This window comes from Gracilinanus agilis, chromosome 1 (genome assembly GCF_016433145.1).
Source record: "Gracilinanus agilis isolate LMUSP501 chromosome 1, AgileGrace, whole genome shotgun sequence".
Taxonomy (NCBI): Eukaryota; Metazoa; Chordata; class Mammalia; order Didelphimorphia; family Didelphidae; genus Gracilinanus; species Gracilinanus agilis.
Window position 1 is genome coordinate 61,138,086 of NC_058130.1, and position 12,854 is coordinate 61,150,939.

The 12,854-nt window shown below is 41.9% G+C and overlaps 1 protein-coding gene across 1 annotated transcript in view; it reads left to right on the forward strand.

Moving 5' to 3' along the window:
• Nucleotides 1-12,854, forward strand: part of SLC41A3 (solute carrier family 41 member 3) — a 66,112-nt gene that overhangs the window by 23,442 nt on the left and 29,816 nt on the right. The window contains exons 3-4 of the mRNA XM_044676142.1: nt 7,528-7,599; nt 10,646-10,790. Coding sequence (XP_044532077.1) covers nt 7,528-7,599; nt 10,646-10,790 — 217 coding nt within the window. The remainder of the gene's footprint in view (nt 1-7,527; nt 7,600-10,645; nt 10,791-12,854) is intronic.

A 12,854-nucleotide genomic window follows, 5' to 3' on the forward strand; every position in this document is an offset into this window, starting at 1 on the left:
CCCAAGGTCACATAGCTGGGGAGTATCTGAGGCCATATTTGAACCCAGGACCTCCTGTCTCTGGGCCTGGCTTTCAATCCACTGAGCCACCCAGCTGCTCCCAAACTCTTTCATTTTAGAGCTGAGAGAACTGAGGCTTTTTCTATAACATCCTTTCCCCTTGTCGCCTTTCTCATCCTATCAAGACACATTACTCCCATCCCCACACTGCACGCTAGCTTTTTGATCCCCATAAAACTGCTGTTGGGAAGGGAAAGACAGCCAGTTTTCTACTATGTCTCCAGTCTCAGAAATTATCTAATTCCCATCCAATCTGTGTTTGGTCTGACTCAAAGTTAGAACTGGGGAAGAGAAGAGAGCAAGAGAGCAAGAGAGCAGGTCTGGGTATGGAACAGAATGCTCACAGATAGCAGAAGCAAGGGCCTGGATAATAAGGGGGAACAGAAGTGGGTTTTATTACAAAGGAATCCAGCCAGATTGAATTTCATTCTGGACCTCCTTGCAAAGTGTCATGAAGGCCATTCATCCAAGGTGAATCCATGGCTAATCACTAAGCTGGAAACCAACTTGTATGTGTGTGTGAAAACCTAAAATATAGCTGTGGACACAGAGGCCAACTTCCCCTTCTCTGCCATTTTCCAACTCATTCAAATTAGGAAAATCCTTGTGAGTACCTAGAGATTACTTCATTAGGCATAGGACCTTTTTGAAAAAATCACTAGCACTAACATATGAATTTACAAGCATATCATATAAACAGATCAACAAAGTGAACAATTTTTAAATTTTTAAAGAATATCTCTCCCTAAAGAGAGAGGAATACCTTAGAGTGACTGGTAAGGATCCAAAAAGTCACCGGTAGCCTGATAGTGTTGGATGTGAAAAGATTTGGGGAAATAATCTCATTCCAAGCATCTCCATAGGCTAGAATGAGACAGTAGGATTTTCTTCTATTTTTTCCTTATTTCACAACTTTAATAGACTCTTCTAACTATTCTGTACATATTGAAGACACCATATATTATTAAGTTACCAATGTAAATTGTCTTAAGGTAAGGCTGACACAGTCCCTACACGCTTGTCCACAGTGTTGATAAAGCCTCTAGACAGTGGTGACGAGAGATTGGCTTTAGTGTCTTGGGACCTTGACGAAGCCATAATTTCATCAGTGTGGGCCCACCCTTTGCACCTATACTGTGTCTGAACACCCCTGGTGAGCACCCCATTGATGAGCCTTTCTGCACTTAATGAAGCTAGTCCATGGATAACTGACCCACATTCTGATTCAAAGTCTTTCTAACTCAGCTTTGGACCAGCCCTTTGGGAAGCAGGAAATAGTCTCTAAATGAAAGAAAAGGGTAGAGACAGCTAGGTGGCTCAGGGGATAGAGAGCCAGGTCTTGAGATGGGGGGAGGGGGTCCCTGGGTTCGAATGCAGCCTCAGATGCTTTCCTAGCTGTGTGATCCTGGATAAGTCCCTTGACCCCGTTTGCCCAGCCCTTGCTGCCATTCTGCCTTAAGACCAATACTTAATATCAGTTCTGTGATAGAAGGGTTTTTAAAAAACTATTTATTAATAATAAATGAAAGGAAAGGGATACATGCTCCCCAGTCCCATAATTTTTAACCGTAAAAGAAAAATAGGATCATAGCTTTAGAGCTAGAAGGGATCTTGGAGCCCGTCTAGCCCAACCCCTTCATGTTTGACACTGACAGCTTTTCCATGCCAAATTGAAGCAGCAAAGGAGGACTTTGTGAAGTCATGGTCATCCCTTTAACACACACCTGGGAGAGATCAATGCCTTATCCAACTTCAAGGCCACATCTTGTTCTTCTAAATCAACTGTTTTTTAAAAGAAGCCAACAAACAACACGCCCAAGAGACTCTTTTGTTCTTTACACCCCTCAGCAGTTAGCCAATAGGAATTTGTCCTTAGAAAATCATCTGCAAAAGCCTGTCTGTACTTTCTCATGCTTCAAGGCCACTAGTGTCCAACTCAGATAGAAACAGGGCCACTACCCCATACATAAGGATCACAAGGATCCCTGTGAGCTACATATTGACTCAGTTTTAAAATGTAATATTATCTAGAACAGTGGTTCCCAAACTTTTTTTGCCTACCGCCCCCTTTCCAGAAAAAATATTACTTAGCATCCTAGAAATTATGAAACTATTTATTGAACTCAGAATAGAATGTAATACAAAAAAGTGTGGCCATTACCGCCTCCCTGGATCGCTGCAGCACCCACACCAGGGGGCAGTGGCGCCCACTTTGGGAATCACTGATCTAGGATTTATTGTATCTTTCTTATTTTCTTAAATCTTTCCCAATTACATTTTAACCTGGTTTGGGCTATGGTCAGGAGTGCTAAAGGCCACACTGGTTGACCGTTCTGGTGCATGTTCAACACTTCTGACCAAGGCCATTCTTATTGGATGCATAAACTATTCTGATGATTTTATAAAGATGAAAAACCAGTCTGCTATCTTCTTACTCCCCTTAGTTTGTTAATAGTCTGTGATCTTTTCCAATCTTTTTCTTTAATTATATTTTTTCAGTTATGTATAGAAACAATTTTTGACAATTGTTTTCTGACATTTCAGTATTCAGATTTTCTCTCTCCTTACCTTCTCCCCATTTCTTCCCCAAGACAGTAAATGGTCTGATATAGGTTATACCAGTACTTTCATGCAATACATATTTCCATCTTGCTCATGCCATGATAGAAGACATCTTTTCCAATCTTTTTAGCATCTTCTCTTTATAAATCCAGGAAATCTATTTCCAAGTGCCTTTAATAGAGTTCCATCCTCATTGGCCCTAGCCTCCAGTGTAGCTTTCTTCTGTATTTGTATTTGATTTAAGAACGCTGTTCCTGTTTACTACATAGTCTTAAATTTCATCGATGCTTCCTCAATGGTCACTGAGGAGATAGAGTCCAAAGGCTGTGGTTCCACTCCTCTAAGTAGATTGTTACTAAAATTCTGGCAGATCTGATTCCTTTTGTGTCTGTTTGAGATCTTCTAGTTTCCTCTACATATGTCTCTAGGGTGATCTGACTTAGCTGGGTCTCACACCAAACTCTCTACAAGCCTGACTTCTTACTAAGCTGTTTTTTCCTCATTCCATTTGGCAATGCTGCTCATAATCTTCCACCATCATCTGTTTTGCAAATAAGCTTGGACCCTAAACTTGTCTTGCCCTTGGCTGCTGTTTCTTTTCTACTTGGAAAGAAGATCACAGAATGTTTGCTGGCTCAGGCAGTTTCTGGGCTCTCTTAGCAGCCTCAATGTGATAAATATTTTCGTATCCGCTAAATGTTGTTAATAAACTACAGAAGCATAAAAAGGACCTCAGTGCCATCCAGTGTGAACTGTATGTGAAGAAGAATCCCTTCTGCAGCACAAACAAAAAGTGGTTACCCAGTTTTAACTTGCAGACTTCTAAGGAAAAGGAACCCACTACCTCCCAAGGGAGCCCATGGCACTTTGGGACAATGCTCATTATTAAAAAGTTTTTCCTTATGACAAGTCTAAATTAATGTCTTTGCAACTTTTCTCCATTTATTGCTCCCATTCTTACTTTTGTGGCCAGGTAAGACAAGTCTGATCCCCTCTTCCACATGACAACCCTGCCAAATATATGAAGGCAGCTACTATGTCTCCCTGAGTCTTTTCTTCTCCAAGTTAGACATCCCCAATTTCTTCAACTAATCCTTCCATAGCCTGGACTTAAGGCCCTTCGTTGCCCTAGTCAATGTCTTTATTCCTGTTTCTCACTTTTCAGAGATGACAGTTGATTCAGATAAGTGGCATTAAAGCAATCATACTTGAACATAGTACCTTCTCTCTCCCTTTTCTTTTAGGTGCTTACTTTGCCCTTAAAACTGTTAATGATCTGACCTATAAAGGCAGGTGATTTCAGAAATAGCTCCTTCATCCGGAGTGATTTCCTTGCTATTAGATGTAGTCAGTTTCATTTTTTATGCTTTCACCAGATACTTGGCATTTCTATGACTGCCTTATGTTCCATTTAGCAAAACCGATGGTGATTTACAGGTGGGAGGCTCCTAAACAGTTTATAAAATTGCAGACTTGTATTCCCACCCTTCAACTTGTTTTGATTAAAGGATCGTTTTAGGAAAATCACCCTAGCAGTGGTATGCTAAATGGATTTAGATCAGAGTAGAATCAATGTCCATCCAACTACATGTCATAATTTGAGCATGCGGACATTGTTTATCTATTTTGTTGTCCCCTTGTAGATGGCTACTCATAGGTTTAGAGCTAGAAAGGACTTCAGAGTCCATCTAGTCCAATCCCCTCATTTTACAAATGAGGAAACTGAGGCCTAAGGAAGATAAGTGACTTGTCCAAGGTCTTTTTTTATGTGGCTATGGAATGGGGAATTACAAAGGGACATCCATACAAAATCAAACCTACTTAAAAACAAAATATAAATGCCTTTCTGGACCTCAGTTCCCTCGGCTGTTAAATGGAGATAACTAATGCTTTGTGTACCTCATAAGCATTTTTCTGCAGTGCTCATTTATGATGTCAGTGATATAGAAATACATGTTTTATAGATATATATGCATATATATATTAAGTTATAAAAAGAAAAAAAAGGTTGCTAGTTCTTGTGGGGAAAGTCCTAAGGATTTCACTGTACTACAGGCTCACCAGGAGCTGGCAGCTTAATGAGGCAGCTAAAATGAACCTAATGAAATCAATCTGAGGCCAAATTAACGAAGTCAGAGTGTCTAGACAAGGGAGGTATAGTGTGTGCTTTGTCCTGGTCCAGCAGTATCTGAAGTGTTTTGCTCAGTTCTGGGCACCACATTTATTTTATTTTTTAAATTTTTATTTTTAATATTTTCCCATAGTTAGATGTTTTGTGTTCTTTCCCTCTCCCCCAAAACCCCCTGTAGCTGATGCACAATTCCACTGGGTTTTACATGTATCATTAAGACCTAATTCCATATTATTGATAGTTGGAGTAGAGTTATCCTTTAGTGTCTACATCCCCAATGATATCCCCATCAGTCTATATGTTCAAGCAGTTGTTTTTCTTCTGTGTTTCTCCTCCCACAGTTCTTCCTCAGAATGTGGCTAGTTTTCTTTCTCATAAGTCCCTCAGCCTTACTCTGGATTCTTGCATTGCTGCTAGTAGAGAAGTCTGTTATGTTCAATTATATACTATAGTGTATCACTCTGTGTGTATAAGGTTCTTTTGGCTCTGCTCCTTTCACTCTGTATCAATTCCTGGAGGTCATTCCAATTCATATGGAATTCCTCCAGTTCTTTATTCCTTTGAGCACAGTAGTATTCCATTACCAATAGATACCACAATTTGTTTAGCCATTCCCAAATCAAAGGACATTCTCTCATTTTCCAATTTTTTGCCACCACAAAGAGTACGGCTATAAATATTTTTGTACAAGTCTTTTTCCTTATTATCTCTTTTGGTTATAAATCAAGTAGTGCTATGGCTGGATCAAAAGGCAGATAGTCTTTTAAAGCCCTTTGAGCATAGTTCCAAATTGGGCACCACATTTAAATAATGAGCCAAAGCCATGTCTTGAGAGAACTGGTTTAAGGAACTGGGAGTGTTTAGCTGGTGGAGAGAGAGCATATGAGGGAAAGGATGTTAACTGTCTTCAAGTTTTTGAAAGGGAGTCACATAGAAGAGAGAGAAGTCTTGCTCTACTTGGATCCAGAAAACAATCTAAAAAAATGGGTGGAAATTTCAGACAGGAATATCAAGTCAATACAAGGGGAAATAGTTTGCCTGATGAGAGCTGCCCAAGGTAGAACAGGCTCCCTCCAGAGATGTAGAGTTCCTCATCATTGGCTATATGCAAGGAGAGGCTGATGGGTCATTTGCTCTTCGTGGTATAGAGGCAATTCCTGCTCATTTACAAATGCCAGAGCTAGGGAAGGGCTTTTATGAATCTGATTTAAAGAAAGTGTTTATAAATCTAATTTAAGGAGAGAAGTAGGCAGGTTAGCCCAGTCCTCTATCTACTAGATTTCAATAAAGAAGATCAGTTTGAGTCCCGGGCTGGATACTCATCATATAAATCTAGGCAAGTCATTTGGCCCCTCAGGGTCTCAATTTTCTCATACGTAAAATGAGGATAAACAATCCTTACACTAGTCATTAGGAAAGTACTTCCTAAGTTCTAGAAGAGTCCTATAAATGTGAACTTTAATTAGGCAACAGTTTTCTGCCTGAAGTGGGACAGTGGAAAAAAGGAGAAAGAGAACCAGAATGGCTGGGGTGGCCATCTACCCCCAACAGAGCACTGTGTGTGTCAGATGTTTTAGAGGACACAGAAGTCAAAGGAGGTTTCCTTGCCTTCAGGAAACTTCCAGTCAAGTCAGGAAGCAAAACTTAACCTCATGTAGCAATTAGTGAATGAAGAAGTTATTCTTACAGGCCAACTTGGGCCAATAAGTGCTTGAGAAGTATGTGGTTAGAAGTGCTTCGAATCATCAGGGAAGACTTAGAGCTGTAAATCATTTAACTTGGAGGGGACCCTAGGAAGAAGGAAGCCCCTAGTTACATCCCTTCATCTTACAGATGAGAGATCTGAGGTCCAAAGAGGGGAACTCTACCCTAGCTAGAATAGAAGGGTGGAACTGGAAAAGGAAAAATAAAGTTAATTCCCCTCTTGAGCTTTAGTTTCCTCATCTGGAAAAGGAGCATCATAATAGCACCTGCTTCCTAGAATTGTCATGAAGATCAAACATACAGCACTTGGAAAACCTCTAAGTGCCACATCAATGAGTTATAATTCGTGGCAGAGCCAGGACTGACCTGACACCAGATTCGTTAGTCTTTCCCACTGTACCTACACAGCTTCATGGAGGAGGTGAGGCTTGCTTGAGCTGGATCTTGAAAGTTAGCTAGGACATGGCCAGTTGGAGGAGAAAAGGGAGGATATTCCAGGTGGGGGGAATGAAGCAGTAGCACCACAAACACAGAAAAAAGAGGGCAAGGTACACTAGGACACAAGGAACTTGGGATAGTCTATAGAGCACAGGACTTGGATTCGTGAAGACCTCAGTTCCAATCTTACCTCAGATACATACCAGCTTATGTAACAAATCACCAAAACACTGTGCCTCTGTTTCCCCATCTGTGAATGAGGGATTTGGACTTGGTCACCTCTAGGGGCCTCTCCAGCTCTGAATAGATTATCTTATAACACTGGAGTGTCCAACCTGTAGAGTCTGTATGTTAGAGAACAGAGAGAGATGAAGTTGGAGAGGATGGGTGAAGCCAAATTGTGAAGGGCCTTGAATGCCAGACAAAGGGTTGGCATAGAATCTATTAACTGGTACTTACTGGCTTGACCTCTTGACTTAGAAAGATCTTTTCACAGGACCTTCCAGGCCACACAAATGCCCTTTTGCCTCAGGACCCAGCTGGGCTGTGCGCAGAGGAAGGGAGTCACTACATGTATTTATTCTCTGGGTTCCAGTCTACTGATATTTTACTTTTTCTCTTTTTGCTTATAGGCTAACACTGGGGTCATTGATAACCCTCAGGAGCAGCAAAAAATGATCCTTGGTAACCTCGCTTTGGTTCAGGTGAGCCATTCCAGTGTTTAGTCTTAATCAGTCATTTTGGTCAAGCATTTGTTCTAGGAGGCAGGACTTACCAGTAAGTAGGGATTTTTTTTTTTGCACCAGGAGAGCATTATAAATTCTACCTTCTATCTGACTGAAAAATCTTTTTCACTGGGCAGAGTCAGACACTGAACAGGGACACTGACTCAAGGCTACCATCATAAGGCATGAGGATGCTGAGTGGAAGAGGTGGTGTGGTATAGTGGATGGAGGGCTGACCTCAGTCACTTTGTACCAGACACTAGGCTAGGCTCCAGAGATTTAAAAAAAAAAAGTTCCTGCCCTTGAGAAGCTTAGATTCTATCAAGGAAAATCACATGTATATGCAGTAGTTTTTAGAGTCTATATATAAGTGTCAGGAACCTTTATTGACCAGCCCACCAAACCTCCACTCTTCCAGCTGCTACTTGGCTCTTAGTAGTCTCTTCTTAGGTTCTAAAACCATTAGGAAACAGTTCACTATTTCCTCCTAAATTAATAGAAATGCACAATACACTAAGTAATTGGCTGGCTTTGGATCCTTACTCCAGTTTACAACATAAACCAGATAAACTTCTTTCACACAGTCTTTATCTCCTCCCTCCCTTTCTCAAACTCCCTCATTTGGGCCGAACAGTGTATGAAAAGTGTTACCAGGGGACAGCTAGGAGACTCGGTGGAAGTGTTAACAAATCGTTTAAATCCATATTTTAAATATTTTGACAATGTATCACAGTGTGAAAGATCACAGCAAGAGTCATTCTTGACTGGAAACTGTAACTGCTGCCGTCTATTCAACTTTGGGGAACAATCCCACCTTTCAACCCTCTCAAAGTTCTCTGGGAAATGTATCTTCAGTCTTTAACTTTGACTATTAAGTTCTCTTACTGCTTCCTGTTGTCGCCTCAGCTATGACAGTTAAAATTCCCTCCAGAATGGCAAATGACACTCTCCCAAGATTCTCTTCCCTCTGAGTAACAGCATCCATAATCTCTGTGAGAGGGGATATTTAAATTGCTATCACAGTTCTCCTCATAGCCAAAATATTTTTTGGTCCCCATTTTACAAAAGAAGAAACTGAGATAGGGGTTAAGTGATTTGCCCAAAGACACAGAGCTGGCAAGTATCTGAAATCATATTTGAACTCAACACTTTCTGACTCCAGGCCTTTCACTCTATCTACTATGCCATCTTGCTGGCTCAATTATAAGGTATTACTGTATATAAAGTGAGGTAGCATAGTAGATAGAGCACTGTGCTTTGATCTTCATTAGTTCAAATCTGACCTCAGATGCTTACTAGCTGTGTGATCCTGGGCAAATCACTTAACTGCCTCAGTTTCCTCATTTGTAAAATAAGCTGGAGAAGGAAATGGCAAACTATTCCAGTATCTCTGTCAAGAAAACTCCAGATTGTGCATTGGCTAAGGGGGTTTAGGGGGAGCTTGGGGGAGAGGGAAAGAACATGAAACATGTAACTATGGGAAAATTAAAATTAAAAAAAAAAAGAAAGAAAACTCCAGGTAGGATCATGAAGGGAGACATGATTAAAAAAAAAAACCCAACTCAGCAACAGCAGTACATAAAGGAAATGCATAATGCTAAGTACTACTTGATAGAAAAAGAACCTAAAATATACAGAGAACATAATTATATTACATCAGTCTATACATGCAAAAAGGGGGGAAAGTGGAACTTCTATATAATTCAATATGATCTCTATTTAACTTGCTTAAAGGTTGGATGGTTCTACCTTGATCTTTCTATATCTATATTTGAATTTGTTGATGGTATAGGCAAGTGATGGTGAACCTTTTAGAGACCTTAAAGACTGAGTGCCCAAACTGCAACCCTCCTGCTGCATGTGAGCCCCCTGCCTTACCCCAGACAGGGGAGGGAGGAAGCACTCCTATTGGGCTGCTGGGCAGAGGGGCAGGTGATGGGAGAAATATCCTCAGGCATGCGTGGAGAAAAGGAGGGGAGCAGCCCCCTCTGGCATGCTCCTGTATGCTTGCCATAGGTTTGCCAACATGGGTATAGGCTGTCAGCATTTCTAAACTTTTATAGCTTTTTTTCTTAAGGAAAAGGTAGGGGAAATTGCTAGTGGGGGTCCCCCACAAGCCTACAAGAGCACTGGATTTTAGATCTATTTTTTGGATATTCTTGTTGTTCATTTATTTTAGTCATGTCTAACTCTTTGTGACCCTGTGGTCTTGTGTCCATTGGGTTTTCTTGGCAAAGATACTAGAATGGTTTGCCAATTCCTTCTCCAATGGCAAACAGAAATTCAGTGATTTGCCCAAGGTCACATAGCTGGGAGGTTTCTGAAGCTAGAGTTGAATTAAGTCTTCTTGACTCCAAGTCCAGGGTTCTATTCCCTGCACCACCTGGCTGTCCCTATTTTGTACATATCTCTATGCGTGTAACCTCCCTTTCCCCCTACCTCCTCCAGGCTATACCCAGGACAATGATTTTTCTGTAACAGGAAATTCCAGTCTCAGCCTTCGGAAGGGGTTTCTTCTTCTAAAAGAAGGGTATAATCTCAGGATCTAGCCCTTCCTTCTAAATACAGGAACTGGATTGGAAATGTTTCAGGCTCAGGGATTGTCAGATTATATATTGGATTTTCAACAAAAGATGGAGAGGGAGGGAGGGAGAGACAGACAGACAGACAGACACAGAGAAAAAGACACCTTGATCCAGGGAAAGCATTGGACTAACTGCCATGTCTCCCCTGAGTTCTTTCTTCTCTGGGTTCAAATCCTAGTTCTTTTAATGGATCCTTAAATGTTATGAACCTGACCCCTTCACCGTCTTTGTTGTCCTCCTCTGACTGCCCTCAGGTGATGGGGTTAGACTAGATGAGTTCTAAGGTCCAGTTAAAATCTAAAAACTTGGCTCCCTACTTTGCTTCACTTTTTCCCTTCTGCCTTCTCTGTCTTCCTCTAGCTTCTTGATCTCACCTCTCTTCCCCCTCTCTCTTGCTCCTTCCCACCACAATCCCTGACCCGTGATTTTTGCCCTGACAGGTGCAGGCCACAGTTGTAGGGCTACTGGCTGCTCTCGTCGCCCTTGTGCTGGAATTCATCTCTGGACAAAAAGTTGAATTGTCTCACATCGGAGTCCTGTGTGCCAGCAGTGTGGTCACGGCCTTTGTGGCTGCCTTTTTCTTAGGTGAGCACCATTACCATTTTCTACCTATGACTTTACCAGCAGACCCCAGACAAGTATCTTACAGAATGCCTTGGAAATGCTGAGTTCCCAAGGCCCAGAAAGATAGGCCTCTCCTACCAAACCCTCAGGGGTACCCAATAATTTCCCCCATGAAGCTTCACCTAACCCAGCCTTACACTCCTGAAACCCTCAGGAAATATTCCATCATCAGGCTCTTTTCCCTTTGCCCTCTGACTATCAGAATCTCTCTAACCTCTCTCTTCCATCGCCAAAAAATGGTTTTCAGGAAAGAAATGTCTGGCCAGGCCATTGGAGGCAAGGCCAGCCCTATTGAGGGAAGAGACTCTTTGGTGCCTTTTCCCTCCTGGCCTCTCTATCCCCATTCTACCACCTGTCCTATGTCCTTGCCTTGTTCTTAAAAGGACTTACTCTCAACTGGCTGTTAATTAATCAGCCTCTTCCAATAAGATTTTAGGTGGTAACATGCTTCACATTCTTCCTTTCCCAATGGGATCTTTATTGTCACAGGGAGCTTTGGACCGAAAAAGCAGTTAAGGCAGAAGGTAATGAAGCATCAAAATGGCATAGTAGGCACTATGATAGGCAAAACAAGGAGCTTATGCCAGATTCAAATTAAGAAAGGCAAGGAAGTAGAGTAGATTGAGCATGAGACTTGGAGTCAGGAAGCCTTGGGTTTGAATCCTGCCTCAGACACTTGCAGTATGACCCTGGGGGAAGTCACTTAACTTGTGTGGGTTCCAGTTTCTTCACATGGAAAATGAGCAAATTGGACTCAAGGACTTCAAAGACCTTTTCTAGCTTTACATATATGATTCTTTGGACATAAGAAACTGAGATGTGCTTTGGGGCTCCCTGGCATTGGGGAAGGGCAAAGAATGGAAGTAGGCAGAACCGGAGAGTCAGCATTTGGTCAGTGTTTAAATGAGTTTTTATTCTGGTTTGTTTTTCTGTTCTTTAGCAGAAAATTATAGCTACTATTTCAGGGTGCCTGTATTCTGCCAACCTTTATTTTACCTACTGCCTTATAGGATCCTGGTATTTAAAGATGATCTAATCTAAGCCCCTTTTTCAACAAACAAAGAAACTGAGGTAAAGAGCTTCTCTTTGAGAAGCACTTTGAATTATGTTACTGACTTAACCAAGGTACCATGGATAGGAAGCTACAGAGTTGTGGAGAATGGTGGAGAAACCAGCTCAAATTCACCAGACCAAACAAAAATTGCTCTTTCTACAACACCATCATTTTCACTGCATTTCCTCAGGTGTTGGTTTAGTTCAGAAGTCAGCAATACTCTAATGTGCAGTAGAGATCCATCGCAGTCCATGTATGCGAAGATTTCTGCAGCCATCATTTTCTCTGGCTCTCAGCCTTATTAAGAAAGTACTTTGGCTTCTTCAATCCTCATTTTATAGATGAGAAAATCAAGGCCCAAGTAGAAGAGACTTACCTAGGATCACAGAGCTGGTAAAAAAGCAAAGCCTGGATTGGTTCCCTGATCCTTTCACTTCCTGTCACTCATGCAGTTTGTTCATATGCCAAAAGTGACAGTTCTTTGCCCAGAGACTCAACAAGTCTGGCCACTCTCCATAAAGCAAAGAGCATTACAAGTTGGACTTCCAATCCTTGCTTCAGCATTGGGGCAGGGGAAAGGGAGGTGGGTGAGGGGAGAGGGTGGGCATCTTGGTGCCCTGGAAATAGCCTAGGACCTGGGGGGGGGGTTGAATTTGAAGTCACAGGGCTGAAATTCAAATCTGACTCTTAATACGTGGGTGACCTTAGGCGAGTCATAAGTATGGGTCATAAAGAGTCCGTTCAGCAATAAAGGCACGCTGAGGCAGAACTCCGAGCATATTCAGCTTATTGGGGAGTTGGGGGAGACCCTCACCAGGAGAGATACAAGACCTACCTCGTGGCCAAGGATCCTTCTACTTGGGGTAATGGGGGTGTTATTGAATATGGGAGGTCACCAAAAATGGAACGAGATGGTAGCATGCCATGGTTGGTCCCCTTGCAGAAGCAGAGGAGCTCCTTGACTGGCTTTG